The following is a 19088-nucleotide window of genomic DNA, read 5'->3' as shown; positions in this document are numbered from 1 at the left end:
GGGCCTGGGGAGGAGGGAAGGAGGGTAAACTCCATGTGCCCCTCATACCGTTCCTCTCTCGAACTTGTTGGTCCGGTTCTCTGACTTGCCAAGGTATCGCTCCCCGGTGTCCCCAAGGTCTCCATAGATGGTGATGTACACCCTGGCATCCGTCCCTGCCCCGGGAATGTTCCCTGTGAAGATCTGCACCGAGTACAGCACAACTGGCCAGGTGGTGGGACAGACAAACAGACAAAGGGAAGAAAAGGGTGACAGCACTTTAGGTCTTGGGGAACTGGATTTTTAGAAGGTGCTAAGCTTCTGGCCTAGGACTTGAGGGGTTAGCCTTCTGTTTGCTCAATTATGCATATTCAGCTTCAAATCCATGTGGATTCTCCAGTGGGAAGTGTGCTCATCTGATCTAGACCCAGGTAGGCTCTATGAGACCCCAAAATAGAAACTTTTTAAAGTACCCCTCAAACATCTATCTGCCCATATAGCTGCCTGCACTGCACAGGGAGAAAGACTCAGAAACTACCTGAGATGTGTCCACGCCGTGGTTGCTAAATCTGCCTGCCATGATACATGGCAATAAAATGCCTTCCGATTTGAGGGTGACCAGTGTCAACACCAGATCCTTCTAAATGGTTCACAGAAAAAAACAATATTGTTTAAAGAACAGTTTCCCCTCTGTTCATTTCCTCATGTTCATTTATTCTCCAACCCACTGCCACCCTCCCCTGCCCCAGCGCCCCAGGCCAACTCCTCACCAAAGCCACTGTGACTGCCACCCTCTTCTTGGTCTCCCATGGCCCATAGGGAGGGCTCAACAAACATTGGTGTGACAATTATTAAAAATTACTATGAAAAATAAAAATGCATGGTATCTTGCTTTTGTTCTGCTGTTTTTATTTAAGGAAAAATAAAAGATCTCCTTTTCCAACCTTCTCCTTAGCAGAGAGACTCAAGTCTTGCATTTTTATGAAGGCTAAAAATTGGTTGGCCCCTCTCTGTATCCTCTGTCTTTGGAGATTTTGAGTTTCAGGCCAGGGAAGAGGGGACTTGGCTGGATTATCCCCAAGGTGAGAAATAGAAGCTGAAAGGCAGAGGTGGCCAAAGTGGGAGAAAGGTTAACTTCCCTTCCCCTGGGAGGGAGTGAGGATTCAGGAGTATTCGTGGGCCTCAGGGACCCCTCACCTGCACACAGGGACCCTATGGGGAAGTGACTGCTGGGCTTCTTTGGGGACTTGAAGCTTTGGGACCTCAAGGGTGGAACAGAGAATCTTTTTGACAAAGCCAGATTCATGCAGGAGTGTTTCTGGTCACCCAGAGAAATGATACTTGTGTGTTGGTGGAGAGCCAGTAGTGACACTGTGTGACAGTGAGCACAGCTGGGAGTGGCACTCACCCTGGACTGAGGGCCAGGTCTCTTCTGTGAGCCTCAGGATTCCTAGAAGACCCTCAAAAAGGGGATTCCCCTCCCTGTCGTGAACAAGATGGACTTTCTTATCAGTCCTTGCAAGTGGGCTCAGAACCACATTTAATTAAATTTAGAAAAGTAAAGTGATGTGAGTTGCTTGTCCTGATGGCAGTGGAACACATTCACACCCACAGCAGGGTTCCCATGATTTTCTCATTTTCCACTGGGTTCTGCAGCATTATTCCCTCCTGCTCTCCTGTGTGGCTGGACACTCCTTCTTGGGTAGCTTTATGGTTTCCTAATCTTCCACCTGTGCCTTGGATGCCAAGGCCTCCCAGGTTCCACCCACATTCCTCAGCTCTCATCTTGCACTTTCTTGAATTTTCTGAGTCTGTGCCTCCAACCTAGGTCCTTCCTTTGCTTCGGATACACACACTTACTACCCGTCTCCACCTTGACCAGACCCCAAAATCACAAACTCACATGTTCAAACCTAAACTCTACCCTCTCCTGCAACCCCTGCCCCTTTTTCAAACCTTCTCCCCAACCATCTTCCTTGTTTCAGCGGCCCTGCCCAAGCCGCTACCATCCAAAGCTCCTGGGTGCATTGTGAGAGGTGACCTGCAGAGGCTGGTCAGACACACCGCCAGGGGCAGAAACCAGGGACCAGCCACACTTGCTCCTACCCCACCCTGCCCCACTCAGCTCAGTGCAGAAACCTGTCAGCATTTCACACACTGAAAATCCTCTCTTTATTGTCTAAATGTTACCTAAGCTTGTCTTGCTAATACTGACCTGCAGTGACATTAGGAAACTTGTCATAGTTTAGACACAACAGTCGACGGTCCTCCCCCTCATTTTCCTCCCCATCCATTTTCTAGCTGTGCATTTGGGTCTGCTCCATATGTGAGCTAATCACAGGTGGCATGGGCCTATAGGGACACTTTTTCTAGGAGCCTGTGTCCCAGAGCAGGATGCAGTGTCCCCAGGGGCTGGGATGAAATGGCCTTCTCACTCCCCCTTCATTTGCTGCTGTCTCCAGTCCTCTGGGAATTAGGAAAACTGATTCAGCTTCTGGGTGCTGAGTAATGCGGTAGTGCAGTCAGAGCCAGCTATTTCTGGATCCTCCTCCCTCCCTGTCCCACCCAGGCCACCCGGCGCATCCGTGGAGAGATGTTTCCCTAGAAACATCACCGAGCTCAGAGTGAGTTTTGTGGTATGTTATCCACACAGAACAGCCCAAGTGCTCTCCTGGGACAGCTTTCCAGGGCATCCTCTGGGGTCCAAGTAGAGAAGGATTTAATAGCAAAGACTATGTGGAGAAAAGGATAGGAGTAGGGGTGTCACACTATTGAGGCAACACTTGTTTTTATTTCTGGGCAACAATTCAGGTTAAAGGAAAGGCAGAGCTATAGCTGTTTTACTTCCGGTGACAACAAAGGAAGACGGTGTTTGTCTTTTGTCTTTTGGATGTCTTATCCACTTGGTGGGCAGAAAGACCTGTCTTCCTGGCTCCATAAGGGGCCCAAAATTTTTAATTTTACTCCAGTTTTTCCAAGAAGACAACACAACAAATGTAAAGTGGATTTTCAAACTCTTGGAGCTTCTCTGATCTGTGTAGGCTACCCTGCTAGAGAGATCCACTGTATTCTTTGTCTATCATCAGGGGTAGAAAGTCTGTTTTTTTGCAAATGAATTTGGCTTTGAAATAGCTCAAGATAATTCAGAGCTGAATGGCTGGTGAATAACCTGGGGATTGACACGGACGATGCCATTGCTGGTCAAAACAGAGGTATGACTCTGTCCATGTGTTCTGGGAAGAGCGTGTGCGTGTGTGTGTGTGTGTGTGTACGAATACACAGTGTAGAAAGAGAGGAGAAGAGAAGGTTGAGGACTGAGCCTTGAGGAATACTACCTAGCATGAGAAAAGAAACCAGCACTCTAAATACTTCAGTGAGTTAGGAAGAGAACTAGAATATGGTGGGGTCACCAAAAGCAAAGGAGGAGGAAGTACAAGAAGTGGGTGGCCAGTCTGATGCAAATCCTTTAGAGAAAACCACACTGATGAAGAGTGGACAAGTTAACCAGCCCATCCAGAAAAGAAGCTCATCACCTTGAACTTTCTCGAGCCATGCCAAACTACTGAGAACAAATACAAATATGGTTCCAGTTACATATAATTCAAGAAGGTTTCTTAATTCATACTAAGTAGGGACAGCTAAGTCCAGCAAGAGCAGAGAGGCCCAAGCCATAGTGATTGGTAGCAAACAAATGAAGAGTAGGGAGAAAATAGGGACCAGGATAAGCCAGGAATAGGATTCCCCTTATCTGGATGTATTATCCCAATGTCAGACCAGGAAAGAATTTCAGCACAAACCTTGGAGCGAGACAGCTGAGACTTTGAAGACTAGCTCAGTCATCTATTAGCTGTGTGCAGATTATGGAAGCTCTGTGAGCCTCAGTGGCCCTCTCTACAGAGTGGAGGTAACAACAGACCCTCCTCCTGGGTGAAGAGGCTCAGCCTGGCACAGGGCATGTGCTCCACAGGGAGGACCAGGGTCCTGGACCCTGCCCACGGTGATAAGGGTGGCCACACCACACTTACTGTCCAGAGGCTCTTCTACTTCCTTGTAGACTTGCCGTAAGGACCCATCTTTCATGTATTTCTCAGTGAAGATGTCATAAGGAACCAGTTCTCGAATGGTCTTTTTGTCATCCTCAGAGGTGGCAAGCCACCGATCACATGGGAAAGTCAAGGTCTCTGCACCCTGGGGTGAGGCAGAAAAAGAAAAATTAGCCCTTAATGTGAAAGCTGCCAACTTCAGGGATTCATCGGCATCTCAGTACTCATGGAGACCAAGGACGAGGATCATGGGGCCCCATAAATAATGTAAAAGCCACGGGGAGCCCCTTCCCCACATTTCAGTAGACCCAGTCTTAAAGACTTGCACAGTCACATCAGAGTTTGGCTCTGAAAGGCTGGGGTTCCCAGGGTCACTTAATAATAGGTATCTGAACTCCATCCTGGAGACTCAGACTCAGTGGGTAAAGGGAGGCGGGTGCTCTGTATTTAAAAATTGCTCCCTCTGGCCAGGCACCGTGGCTCATGCCTGTAATCCCAGCACTTTGGGAGGCCAAGGCGGGTGGATCACCTGAGGTCAGGATTTCAAGACCAGCCTGGTCAACATGGTGAAATCCAGTCTCTACTAACAAAATACAAAAATTAGTCGGGTGTGGTGGTGCATGCCTGTAGTCCTAGCTACTTGGGAGGCTGAAGCGGGAGAATCGCTTGAACCCAGAAGGCAGAGTGCTGTTGCACTCCAGCCTGAGTGACAGAGCAAGATTCCGTCTCAAAAAAATAAAAAAATAAAAATTGCTCCCTCTTCATTCATATCCATAGCTGTGACTGAGATCCATCTCCTAGGTTTATACTTTTGTGGTTTCAGAATGTTTTTAAAGTTGTCTGAGGTAGATTTTCTTCTGTGAATTTACCTTGAGTTACAGGAAAGGCACTCTGGTCACTCACTAGTAATATGGCCTTGGAGGTGGGGAGCAGAGACATGCACAGACCCTCCTCCTTGACCCCTAAACCAGGTTCTAGAAAATTCTACTTGGGACCAGAGCTTGTTTCTGCACTCTGAGTGAACTGGGTGAATTTTCATTATGAGATTTTTATCTCAATAAGGCTGATCTAGCCAGCAGGTCCTTACAGGGAATTCGCCTTGAATCTGCTCTGGAAAGGGACAAAAGAAACAGCAGGACAGACCAGTCAAAAACTCACATCTTTATCCGGGAGGAGCCTGCGGATGTCCACGTGAGAGCAGTGCCACCCAGGATTCATGCCTGTGTTATTATGGCCAATCCGAATTTTTTCAATGATTTCTCCCACATCTTCTAACTTTGGAAAGGAGATAAGGCACCAGATGTTAGCTGAAAGATCCAGGAAAGTATGGCCTTGGCAACATCCTGCTTCCCCAGGGCATCCACCTTGAGTCCCTTTGTGCTTCCTCCTGATACGTCCCCACTGTCCAGCCAGGCCAACTCCCACTGACCTTGACACACATGCCATGCCCATGCCTCATGTCCCCTCTCTTAAAGTCAGCCTTGACTCCAGAACTTGGTTCAATCTACCTTCTCTGGGAGGGGGACCCCTTTTCAGCATGGAACCCAGCTCCCCATCTTCCACTGCTCGCTGTTGTAGCAACTCATCCCTTGTGTGAGAACTGAATTGGGTAGCAAAAGATGAGTCCTGGCTGTGCCATGCTCCTGTCTTGCTAAGTTGACTTATTCAAGGCCCCAGACCTCTAAGAGTCCCCCACCTTCCAGCCACTCCTTTTCTGAGCTCCCACGTAGAAATGCCAGTCCCTCAAACTCCACATTCCTTGTCACAGGGCCTTTGCACATGCTTTGCTTGCCTCTCTGTCTTCCTCTTCTTTACCTAATGCCATGCCTGCTCAACCTCGTAATCCAGGTCTCAATGATCACTTCCTCAGGAAAGCCCTTGACCTCCCCAAAAAAGTGAACTCTCTTCATGACAGACTCTTGTTGCATAGTGGAGCCCCTCCTTGGAGCACTTCTCATAGTTGTAAGTTTTCATTTATTTTGCTCTGCATTGTATCCTGAAAACCTAGAACAGTGCCCATGACCTAGGCACTCAATAAGTGTTGGTTGTAAGGACGAAAGAGTGTTTCCTTAGCTGCAAAATGGGTATGATAAAATCAGCCAGGCCTTCTCATAATGCGGTGGTGAGCCTTAACCACGATGGTGTGCATGAAAGTCCCTTGAAAGAAAAAGCTGATACATGTGTGCCGGGTGAGCCCCTGAACTGGGTGGGGGATGGGGCAGCTACAACATCTTCTCTCTTCCACCTGGAGCATACAGGTATGGGATGCAGAGGAGAATCTCTGGCTTCTGTGACCTTAATCCTCTAAGCCCTAAGTTGCATGGGACAGGATGGCTGCCTCAGGTTTTTTCTGTTTGTTTGTTTGTTTGTTTGTTTTGAGATGGAGTTTCGCTGTTGTCGCCCAGGCTGGAGTGCAGTGGTGAAACCTCAACTCATGGCAACCTCCACCTCCTAGGTTCAAGCGATTCTCCTGCCTCAGCCTCTGGAGTAGCTGGGATTACAGGCACCTGCCACCATGCCCAGCTAAATTTTATATTTTTTAGTAGAGACGGGGTTTTACCATGTTGGCCAGACTGGTCTCGAACTCCTAACCTCAGGTGATCCACCCAGCTTGTCCTCCCAAAATGCTGGGATTACAGGCATGAGCCACCGTGCCCAGCTGCCGTCTCAGTTCTAACCCCTCAGAGAGCAAGGCGGCCTTTAGGGGACAGCTAGTCATGGTTGGTGGGCCTCAGAGAAAGACTCAGAGGACATCAGCATCAAAAGGGACCCTAGTATTCTGGAAGGTGAAAGAATTAGGCAGAGAAGTCTCTGAAACTGAACTGCTTGAGTCTAGATCCTAGCTCTGCTGTTTTAAGACACCTTGAGTAAGTCTGCTTAACCTTTCTGTGCTTTATTTCCTCATCTGTAAAATGGGATGATCATACTACTGATGTCGTGGAAATGTTATGAAGATTAAATGAGTTGATACACATCAGGTCCTTAGAACTGTGCTGGCCCTTGGATGTTCTCAATAACTCTTAGCTATTATTGTTCTTTTTCTGGTCAACCCCTTTTCTTAGGAAGGGGCCACAGAGAGAGGAAGTGGCTTCCTCATGAGTTAGTGGCTGAGCCAGAGTCAGATCCAGGGTTATGGACTCTGCAATCCAGCGTTTTACCTCCTACCTGAAAATCAATCAGAAAAGGGAAGTGCAGAGAGAGGGGCACAGGTGGGCAGAGAGACAGAGGCCAGGAGACAAAGCGCTTTCATTTGTTTCCCAGCTCACACACTGCCCCCAAATCCAGAGACATTTGAAAAGAAAAAAACATAGCAACAAAATTACTGGCAAATTATAGCTGTCTATTAGTGGGGACTTCATTGATAAAAACTCCCCGGAAGTCATGCTGAGGTGTGATCACAGCCTCAGCCGCTGACGGAATCAGGCCTGGATGACTCACACACCACGACATCTTGGGTGGATGAGACGTTAGCTTTGTGTGGATTAATGAATCACCCTTACATTTTCTTGTTAAAAGACTCAACAAAGGTGACAGACCTTCCCACAAGTGCTGACTGCTCCAGAGAAGGTGGGAAGAGAGCAGGGCGTCCCCCGGGATAGAGACTGGCCCAGGAAGAAGGAAGGTGCCCTGGGCTTTGTTTCCTATCAGAAAATAAGGGGTACATCTCCAAAGATCCCACTGCCCGGAGGGCCCAGGCTTCTGAGGCTCCTGGCTCTTCTCCTTCAGGGTCTCCTGCGCTTCCCCTCTAAGTCTTGCTTCATTACTGCCATCCATCCAAGTCACATCACACTCCTCCCATGACTTCTAGCCAAACCTCAAGCCACATGCTTATTTCCACCTCTGAGCTGCTGGCCATGCTGTTCCCTTTGCTAGAAATGCCTTTCCTCCTTGTCTCTGCCACTGGCCCCTTTCAGATCCAACTCAAAGCCATCTCTTCCAAGAAGCCTTCTCCCTTCTCTAAACAATGATAGTAAGCTCAGTCCATTTGCTTGTCTACTGCAGTAGCTAAGAGCCAGTCCTCCTGGGTTTCAATCCTGCTCTCACTAGATCCTAGCTGTGTGGTTTTAGGGAAGCAACTGAACCTCTGTGCCCCAGTTTCCCCGTATTTACCTGGGGACAATTGCAGCACAGAATTTTTATGACAATTAAGTGAGTTAGCATAGATAAAGCCTATGACAGTGCCCTCTGACCCACAGGGTCAGTGACAATGACCATCATCAGACTCTCTCATTACCTTTGTGGGGAGGACTGGGGTCCCCAATTTGACTGTAAGCCCCTCTCAGGCAGTATCTGTGCTCTCCCCTTCTCTTGTGTCTCCCACCCAACCTGGCGCACAGCTGAGCACACTGGGCAGGCACAGTGCATATGCACTAAATTGAAGTATATGGATTCCAACGCGCTATGACCTACAGGCACAGTAAACACTGAACAACAGCACCCCCATTGTCAAGATCTGATGGGAAGCCATGGAACATACATAATGTTCTTCTCTATTAAATTGTTTGACCATAGCTTGAGAGCTGAGCAGGAGACCCTATCCCCACATGACCACTGGTGGTGGGATTTCCACCTCTCCCTGGCTAGCAGTATCAGCAGAAACCCACAACCAGCAAGTCTGGGAGCCATGTTCCCCCTGTGGGTAAGTGTCTATTGTTGGAAGCTCTAGAGAGCCTGTTGACGTTATGCCTCTAGTGTTTCCAAGTCCTGTCTCTCATCATTGCCTTTGATCCTGACATCAGTCCAGGAGGCACAAGTTGAGCTTCACCATTCCCCTGGTTGCTTGGATGTACTGAGGACAGGAAGGTAGGATGAGCTTCCCACCTTCCTCTCTAATAGCAGCGCATCAGGATGAAGGGCATGTGTTCTGCCCTGAATGTAAGGCTTCTCCTCTCCCTCTGTCTGACCTACCCCATCCCTGGACAGCCTGCTGAGCCCAAGTACCTCCACAATGAAGCGTGAGGCAGACTTCCTCTCAAAGAACTGCTTCTGTTCCCTCTTGTTGGTGCACAGATACTTCTGCTGGGTGCACACGGCATCGCAGCCATAGATGATGATGAAGATGTTGGCATCTGTCCCAGCAGCAAAGACATCACTGGTGTAGAGGGTGATTTCGTAAGGAACAACTGAGGGTGGTGGTCAGAGAACAAAGCCAGAGGGGATGAGAGAACAGAAAACAAACATGGTGAGAGCCAGTTCTTCAGCAGCACCACCAGCCCGGACCCTTGCACTGGGGATCTGCTGCCCAGGGACCTGGACCTTCACAAAGTTGCCTAGCAACTGCAGTTGGGGTCTGGTCCTGCCCAGCCACCACGGAAAACCCTCACCCCCTCATACCAGGTTGTGTGAGCCTCTCACATCCCAGAGTGCATGTACCAGACTGGTTGAAAGCACAGGCTTTGGAATTTGACAAGCCCACGTTGGAAACCTGGCTCTGTCTTGACCATTGGTGTTATCTGGGCAAGTTACTTCTGAGCCTCAGTGTCCACTGTCTGTAAAGTGCCCTCCACATGGTGCTTGGCTGAAGAGACTCCATAAACAAGAGCACTAGATTTCAGGGGGCAACATGCTGATTGGATCAGCTAGTCTACAGTAGTGAGCATTCTTTCTCTCCTCTCCCTATCCCCTGCTCCCAGGCCCTCCCTTGCTCCCAGATGGCCTGCCTTCCCCAACCCATCCACCTCACACCCAGTCCCTCATTCAGGTTCCCTCACATTACAGAGGTCTTTTATAGGGGAGGGGATAGCAGGAGGCAAGGGCTGCCACCAGGGTTTACTTGGTCCCACCAGGGACAATCTGTCCTCAAAAGAGGGTTGACAAATCAGTGCTGTCAGCAAGCAGCTTCCTGGTGGGCAGCCACCAGTGTGAATAGAGACCAGTATGTCTCTATGCATGGGTGGAAGACCCTTTGCTTCAGAAACTTTTGGGGATGCTTGTTAAAAATACAGATTTGCAGGCCAGGTGTGGTGGCTCATGACTGTAATCCCAGCACTTTGGGAGGCCGAGGTGGGCGAATCACTTGAGGTCAGGAGTTTGAGACCAGCCCAGCCAACATGGTGAAACCCTGTCTCTACTAAAAACATAAAAGGTAGCTGGGCGTGGTAGTAGGCACCTGTAGTCCCAGCTACTTGGGAGGCTGAGGCAGGAGAATTGCTTGAACCCGGGAGGTGGAGGTTGCAATAAGCTGAGATCACGCCACTGCACTTCAGCCTGGGTAACAGAATGAAACTCTCTCAAAAAAAAATAAAATAAAATAAAATAAAAATAAAATATAGATTTGAAAACCCTGCCTTAGCTTCTCTGTGGGATGGGTATAGGGATCTAAATATTTAACTCATAGTTTATACTAAAGTTGGAGAGCGCCTAAAACAATGTATTGCTATAGGAACTATAGGTTAGTTCATTAGCAGGTTGTGAAATGGGTTTAGTAGGTTGTCAACAGTATTTTTAAAAATATGTGGAATTGAAAAAAATTTAACAGAAAAATATCACTGTATATCACACGTAACAAGGGTACAATATTTTGTGACATTTTTATTTTTTGCATATGTGTATAAATGTGTACACTTACTCTGGGTCACAGTAACTAAAAAAAATTAAGAAAAAGAAAAGAAGAATATTGAAAACCCAGAGAAACAGTTCAAGTGGATGTCTACTCTATCCTGTAATCTTGGCCCTTGAAAGAAGTCACAATAGAAGCTTCCTGCTCTCTTGTGGCCCTTACCTTCTCCAGATGAGGATGTTGCTTTCATTTATCATCATGGCTACTTTGCTGTAGGGCTGTAGTAGTGATACCCGCAGTAATAATAGTAATCACTTATTAAGTACTTCCTATATGTCAGACTCTGTACGGAGTATGCTGTGGTCCTTATCTCCTTTAACCCTCACAGTGACCCAAAGGAGTAGGCATTATTACACTCCATGTTACAGATGAGAAAACCAAGGCTCAGAGAGGTGAAGTAACTTGCCCAAAGTCACATGGTAGAACTTGAACTCAAACCCAGGCTTGTCTGACCTTAAAGCCTGTATGGTCAGCCTCTAGGAATCCTGTTGCTGTGAACTAGAGATAAGTACTACTGCTTAGCCACAGGCCACAGAAAGGGATAGCATGGAGGTGACCACTACTCCACAATGGCTTGAAAAGGCCCTCACCGATAGGTTGAAGGGAAACAGCCTTGACCCTGCCAGGTGTTCAAGCAATAACAGAGGTGTCATCTCTGCAGCATACAGCCCTTTCCTCTGAGCCTCTGGGTTTTCTCCCTGCCCCAATACTTGGAAAGCCTTGAACAGAAAAGCTGGCAACAGAATCTGAGCTTTCCTGAGACTGGCCAGCAGTAGGAGAACCCCTGGAAGTTTCTGGGCAGGAACAGTTCACCCTTTAGGTTAGTTTTAATATCAGGCTGGAACTGAGCATGTTCAAAGTCAAGCCATACAAACTATCTTTTCTTTTCTTTTTCTTTTCTTTTTTGGTATGGTGTATCCTAGGTCATGTAGGGAGAAATGGATGCGTTTGTCCTCAAGGGTTCCAACCAGTGCCGCTGCCAGCCCCATGCACATCTTTCAGGCCAGAGTCTGTCCTCACCTGCAGGTGACTCCTGGGAACAGAGGCTGGATCCAGGGCTGGTTTTGGGCATGCCCAGCCAGAGAAATGTCACTTCATTTTAGACTTTGGATCAGAAGATATTTTGATGATCTGTTTACTTTATTGCTCTAGGCAAAAAATTGTTCATCACTGATACATGCTATTAAGTATGAGTTGTTTGGGGGGAATCTTGTGGTACAGTTTATTCTTTAGTTAGAAAAAATTATATGCTCTGGATTTTATTCAGATTTTACCAAATTTAGATAGACTTTTAGAGTTTAATTTCAGTTTGATTCCCAGTACCTAGTACTACATACTTACATGTCTATAAACATTTAATACATTCTTTCTGATGATGACATTGGAAAGGAAGTGTTAAAACTTCACTAAATTATTCCCTTCCTTTCTTCCCCTTAGCTAGAAAATGGAATTACATTCACCTTCTTTTTGAATTCTGGATCTGGCAGGGTCCAGGCTGTGTTTCCCTTCAACCCATAAGTGAGGGCCCTTTCAAGCCATTGTGGGGCTGGCAGTCACATATACCACCTGAGAAAATCTTATACTGTTGATTTATTTGGCATGTTAATGACCGGAGTAAGGACTGGTGACAGGGCTGATAATGATTCCTCAGTTAGATGTTTATCTTTCTTCCTTTTGGATATTGCTATCATCCTGCATTATTATCTCTATGCTGCAGATGAGGAATCTGAACCCTAGAGAGGTTAGACTCTCTACATGTTGTCACCAGCTAACTTGGAGTGGAGTTTAGAATAAATCTCATATTTTCATTTCCTGGGTCCTGAACTCTGCCCACAGCCCCCACAGAGCTCAGGAAATTCAAGACAGGGATGAGAGACCAAAATCTTCAAGGTGGGTCTGGCCCACAGTCAATGCTGAAGGAGGAACTGGGGCTGAATTGGGGTAGCTGGTGATGGGGCCCCAGAGAAGGGCCGGCCTTGCCGTGTGTGGTTCCTACATGGCGTGTACAGCCTCGTCTGAAGCTCTGTGTGGAAGAGGTCTCTGACGATGGACCCGTCGTCTTCATTTTTGGCCAGCCAGCGGCCACAGGGAAACATCATGCACTTCCCAAGAGATGGGGCATCCACCTCTACCCAGTCTACAAACCAGCCTGGGGCCTTGCCTAGAAAGAGAGGAGACACAGAACCCATCAAGGATCTGAGCAGAGATGATTTCCTGTGGGTAACTTCAGGGACTCCTGACATCCTTCCTTATTTGGTGGCTGGCCGATACCATTAACATGACATCCCTTTTGCTTGCAGCATTGCTATTAAAATGTGCACCCAGATGTTGAAGCTGGATCACACTCCAGGCTACTGTCAGTGAAATTAGTAAGAGTAAAAGAACATCAATAGGAGATGACAGAAGAGTAGGGGGAGGCTGAGGTGGGAGGGCACTGAGAGGAAGCAAGGATGCTGTTCTTCCTTGAAAAAGGGGCTTCAAAAAGAACTCAGGGATGCCAGAAAGAGCCTATTTACAAAAGCCTTATAATCTTACCCAATGATAGGAATGATGCAATTGAATCAAAGGCTCTGGGGGTGGAGCCAAGAAATCTGTGAGTTAACCCCCAAGGTGATTCTGTTGCACACTCAAAGAACTACTGAGTTAGATTGGGGATTTTCATATCTGGCTGTGCATTAAAATTACCGACACTGGGGGATAGAGAAAGGCTTTAAAAATCACCAGTGTCCAGGTACACCGCTAGACTAATTAGGCCAGAAACTCTGTGTGCAGCTGAGGACTCTCTGGGCTCTGCTGGGCTAAAGGGATTGAGGAAGCTGTGTCATTACAGAAGACAGATGGCATTCCAATTTCCAGAGTCTTTCCCAGAGGCCCACAAGGACCTGTCCATGGTCCTTAAAGTCTTAACAGGGAGCAGAGGGGAGGAAAGCCACACCTGTGTTGTCATGGCCAAGTCGAACTTTCCACAGGTCTCCCAGATCCAGCGTCTCCACCGTGAAGATTTCAATGCTGTCCCTCTCAAACTTATTGCTGTTTGTCTTGGAGGACTTCAGGAGGGTCATTCCTGTCGATCGGATGACCCCAGCATGACTGGCTGGACCTGAGGCCTTTCAATCCTAGTCAGACCCAAACCTTTAATCCCTTTTCAAAATGACCAAATTTCTGAACTTCCACCAAATTTAGGCTGTGCAATTATCATCCACTGGCTACCTTTGCACAGTGGGCATTTAAAAAATTTTTTATTTCAATAGCTTTTGGGGTACAGGTGGTTTTTGGTTACATGGGTGAGTTAGTAGTGAATTCTGAGATTTTGGTGCACCACCACCTGAGCAGTGTACTCTGTACTCAATCTTGTCTTTTATCGCTCACCCCTTTCCCAACCTTCCTGCAATGAGTCCCCACAGTCCATTATATCATTTTGTATGTTTTTGCACCCTCATAGCTTAGCTCTCTCCTATAAGTGAGAACATTCAGTATTTGGTTTCTCCATTCCTGAGTTACTTCACTTAGAATAATGGGCTCCAGCTCCATCCAAGTTGCTGTATAAGACATTATTTCGTTCCTTTTTATGGCTGAGTAGTATTCCATGGTGTATATATACACCACATTGTCTTTTTATCTTTTTTAAAAAAAATTTTGTTATACTTTAAGTTCTGGGGTACACGTACAGAATGTGAAGTTTTGTTACATAGGAATACACGTGCCATGGTGGTTTGCTGCACCCATCAACCTGTCATCTACATTAGGTGTTTCTCCTAATGCTATCCCTCCCGTAAGCCCCCGCCCCCTGACAGACCTCAGTGTGTGATGTTCCCCTCCCTGTGTCCACGTGCTCTCACTATTCAACTCACAGTGGGCACTTTTTTGTGTGTGTTCTTTCAATGAGTTTTACAATAACCCTTTAGGGTGTGCATTTTTATTTCCAGTTTATGTCGAAAGAGATACCTTACTCAAAATCATCCAGGAGACAGTTGTGGAGCTCTAAGTCAATGCTGCACCACTTCCATACCCTCACAACTCTCTACATGGAGAGGGAGCCAATGACAAAGCCACACTCCCTATGTTCCCTGGGGAAACATGGGGTTTCCTTCAGGGATGGGACATGTGGGAATTTCTGGAGCTTCTTCTCTGGATGACAGAGGAGGGATGAATTTGAATGCCTCCCCCACCCTCAGCTATTTCACATATAAAATCGTCCTGAGACTGGCTGCAGTGTCAGTCTGAAACTGAGGTGATCTCAGAGTCATCACTGTGTCCTCCTGCCTCAGCATGCACTGCATTGCCTTTAAGTCTCTGTACCCTGATAAGTCCCAGCTCTGGGCCCACCTCATGTAGAAAGTCTTCCGCTATTCCTAGACTCACTACAGACTGGTTTAAGTATACAGAGAGACAGACAGACCTTGGTCCAATCCCTAGCTCTGCCACATACCACTGGGTGGCCTTGGGAAAATTATGTAATATTTCTGAGACTTGGTTTTCCAAATGTCAAAAAGGAGAGGTCTTAGTCCCTTCGTAGGGCTGTTGTGAGGATTTAATGAGTCGATGACTGTTGGATGCTCAAGAATGTGTCTAACACATGGAAAGACCTCAGTTAATAAAAGCAGTTGCCAAGGCCCATTAATTTCTTTGATCATGGTTCAGGAAGGATTGTAATCACATACATTTGTAGGTTATGACCAAATTATATCATTATATATTATCTGCTTTATCCAACCTATTAAATAATTGATGTTAATTAATGTTTATTGAGTGCCACTTTTGTCCCAAATGTTGTACGTGTTCAACTTCATTAGACCTTCAACTCTATAAGGCACATACTAATTTTATCCTCATTTTATAAATAGAGGAAACTAAGGCACAGAGGGGTTAAGCAACTTGCCCAATGTCACACAGCTCATAAATGGTGGAGTGGAGGTTTGAACCAATCAGACAAGCTTCAGAGTCCACGCTCTCTACCAGCACATTGTTGTAGTAGATATGAGCACCCCATGGTCAAAGGTTAGGTCCATTTATTCTTCAATAATGCTTGGCACTAGGCTCTGGACCTGCAGGATTTTGAGCAAATACATGATGACTACTTGAGGGACTGACTCCTCTCTAAACTCAACAGAATGACTGGACAGTGGTGTGAGCAGATGGCTGGACCCAACATGAAATACCACCTTCTCTGAGTACCTGGGCAAAGGCTCCTAAACAACTCTACGATGCCTGGAGTGCCTCATACTGAGAGTACCATGGCTGAATTTCATTGGAAGTTGCGCAAAGCCACCTTGTCCCAGATTGTTGTTAGGTGGAGTCAGGGCTACCTCCACCATTGGAACAGAAAAAGAAAGCTGGCTCAGAGAAGAAGAAAATTTTTAGAAAAAAAGGAACTTTTTTGATGGGGCCTTTCTTGATGGGGCTAATTGCTTGCATACTATTGAGAGACAGAAGCATAATTGGGATTCCTTTGGAAATTTCTGCTGAGTCTTCTGGTCTCCCTGGGGAAGAATGTGTGTGAACCTTGGCCCTGCACTGCTTTCTTACCAGTGTCATCTTGTGTGCCAAAGAGTGTGATGAAGACATTAGCATCTGTGCCTGCATTCTTCTTAACCCCAGTCTTTATGGTCACTGAGAATGTGGTAGATTTATCTGCCAAGAGAATAGTATAGAGCAATGAATTGTAGATTGTTCCTCTCATGAAAGGAGCAAAGAGGACAACCACCTCCTCTAGGAGGGCTTCCTTGATTCACTCCCTCTAGCCCCATCACTCCAATTTTTCTCTTGCCCCTTCAATCCTATATCTGTGAGCCCAGTGATTAGTAATAAGTATGTTTCTACGTTCCTCTTGGCCATTTCTAGGAATCATTTTTTTTAGCATGCGTTGTTCTGCAGTCACCATTATTCTGGAAACTTCCAGAGGATAGAGAGGTGAGTCCTCTGCCTCTAGCTTATATAGGAAGCCTTCAATCAGTAGAGTTGATAGGATGGTTAGGGGAGTCTTGGAGTGACTTTGAGGGTCAGAGGTTCAGCAACCAGGAGCCCCATTCTAACTCCTCCTGTCTGGGAGGAGTTTTAGGGATGCATGTTTCAGGGGAGTATCATAGAACTCTTGAAGGTTACTGTTCATTCTTTCCCTTGACAAAAATGCATTGAGCGCCTATAGGGGAGGGCAAAAGACTGAATCAGAAGTGGCTACACTCATTCCATTCTACTCCACTCTACTCCAGTCCATTCTACTCCACTCCACTCCACTCCATTCCATTCCATTCCATACCAATACATTACATTCCAACCCATCCCATTCCATTCCATTCCAATCCACTCCACTCCATTCTACTCCACTCCACTCCATTCCACTTCAATGCATTCCGTTCCATTTCAATACATTCCATTCCATTCCATTCCATTCCATTCCATTCCAACCCATCACATTCCATTCCATTCCATCCCACTCCACTCCACTCCATTCCATTCCACTCTACTCCATTCCATTCCATTCCATCCCAATACATTACATTCCAACCCATCCCATTCCATTCCATTCCAATCCACTCCACTCCATTCTACTCCACTCCACTCCATTCCACTTCAATGCATTCCGTTCCATTTCAATACATTCCATTCCATTCCATTCCAACCCATCACATTCCATTCCATCCCACTCCACTCCACTCCATTCCATTCCACTCTACTCCATTCCATTCCATTCCATTCCATTTCATTCCAATCCATCCCATACCATTCAATTTCATTCCAATCTATTCCATTCCAATCATCCCATTTCAGTCCATTCCACTCCATTCCAATTCATTCAATTTGATTCCAATCCATTCAATTTCATTTCTGACAATAACTCGGTCCTAAGCTGTGTGCTTTATACTGCCTTGTCAGGGAGGAAGTGCCCAGAGCCCACTGGGAAGGGAAGGAAGATGGAGACTTAGGGTTAGGGAGAGGCAGAGGGAAGGGGTACTGGAGAAAGAAATCAGCTCTAGTTTAGAAAACCTTTCTGCTCCAGGGCCAGGTTGTCGAGGGGGTTGTTGTCACCGCCTCCCCCACCCTCCTCGCTCTGTGGCAGCACATAGGACTCATCCACTGGCAACAGCTCCCTGGATAGCTGACCATCATCCTCCTCCACTGCCAGCCAACGTTGGCATGGAAAGTAGTACCTGTAGGGGTGGACAGGGAAAGATTGGAATGTCCTCTTAGAAAGGTCTCGTCTAGCAGCAGTCATGGGCTGAGAATGAGAGGCCCTCTATGGGGTCCCAAACTCTCCCCTGTCCGCCCCTGACAGCATTGCCCTGCTATTCTACCCAGTCTGGGAATCGTTCCATTAGTCATTTGCCTGGGGTAGAGAACAAACATGGGGACACTGTCTCCAGACATCCCATTGAAAATGGTTATGTGACCTGCCTGGAGCACACAGAGCCTCAATCAGGGTCATATTAGATGGAAGTATCTAGAAGGAGAGGGACATATGGGGACTGTTCCAACCCTTTCCAGAATGAATCTACTAGCCAGGGCTATTTTAGTAGAGCGAATTGTATGTAGTCAGTGCACAATATGTAAGTGTTGAACTAATGGATTTTAATGGAATGAGCCAGTTATGTATGCTTTTGGAAGGTACACAGAGTGTGGCTGAGGAGTTGGCATAGCAGACTGCTGAGTCCATCTAGGAAAGGGAGGTCTGAGTCAGACCCCTCAGCGTGGAGGTAACACCCAGCACAAGGGAGGTAACACCCACCGCAAGGGTGAAGGTAGGGCCAGGGATGGGAGGCACAGGGGCGTAATTAAGGACTTTCCCCTGGATCAGACTGTCCAAGTTTAAATTCTGGCTCTACCACTAATAGTTGTGCAACCTTAAGTAAGTGTCCTTATCTCTGTGTGCTAGAGCTGCCAGATTTAGCCAATAGAATTACAAAATCCCTATTAAATTTGGATTTTAGATAAACAATGCATAATGTTTTAAGTGTGTTCTATCTAACATTTGGGTCACGCTTATACAAAAACATTATTCATTGCTTATCTGAAATTCAAATTTGACTGGCAACCCTACTCTGTGCCTCAGTGTACCATAAAATAAGTATAATATTGTCTGTTTCATCAGGTGTTGTGAGGATTACATGTGTTAACCTTATAAAGTACTTATAAAAAAGCCTGGCTCAACATAGGCTCTCAGTAAGCATTGCTACTGCTATTGTTGCTCTTGTGACTTCCCTTCCCTTTCATTCTCCTTGGCCCATGCCTGGGGCTTCTGGATGCTGTGGTCTGGGAAGCTCCTCTCTGGCCGCTAAGCTCCCAGGATAAAACAAAAGGTCTGAGAATTCAGCCTATCTCTAAGTTGGGGGCCATTCCACCCTCTTTATGCCCCTTCCCCACCCCTGCCCTGATGCACAAGGGCCACTCAGGGACTGCTCAAAGTCTGGAGAGGTGGGAGCACCTTAGGCCAAAGATCCCATCCCTGTCTGAGTCCCCACATTTTCCTAGAGTCTTCATTGCCTCCAAGTATCAAAATGTTAGAGGAGCAG

The 19088-nt window shown here is 46.8% G+C and overlaps 1 protein-coding gene across 5 annotated transcripts in view; it reads right to left on the bottom strand.

Annotated features, from left to right (window-relative positions):
• LOXHD1 (lipoxygenase homology PLAT domains 1) overlaps positions 1-19088 on the bottom strand; it is a 182645-nt gene that overhangs the window by 54867 nt on the left and 108690 nt on the right. For 4 of the 5 annotated variants that reach the window (XM_015121870.3, XM_077975512.1, XM_077975513.1 and 1 more), the window contains 8 exons: positions 17566-17729; positions 16108-16212; positions 13517-13645; positions 12578-12742; positions 8964-9145; positions 5181-5297; positions 4005-4167; positions 49-203 (listed from right to left, as the gene is read on the bottom strand). In XM_015121870.3, coding sequence (XP_014977356.3) covers positions 49-203; positions 4005-4167; positions 5181-5297; positions 8964-9145; positions 12578-12742; positions 13517-13645; positions 16108-16212; positions 17566-17729 — 1180 coding nt within the window. Of the gene's footprint in view, positions 1-48; positions 204-4004; positions 4168-5180; positions 5298-8963; positions 9146-12577; positions 12743-13516; positions 13646-16107; positions 16213-17565; positions 17730-19088 lie in introns of those variants that run through there. The other variant, XM_077975516.1, reaches the window with a different exon arrangement.

The sequence above is a fragment of the Macaca mulatta genome, chromosome 18 (assembly GCF_049350105.2).
Source record: "Macaca mulatta isolate MMU2019108-1 chromosome 18, T2T-MMU8v2.0, whole genome shotgun sequence".
Lineage (NCBI taxonomy): Eukaryota > Metazoa > Chordata > Mammalia > Primates > Cercopithecidae > Macaca > Macaca mulatta.
The sequence above is the reverse complement of the archived record's forward strand: the minus strand, read 5'-3'. Positions and strand labels throughout refer to the sequence as shown.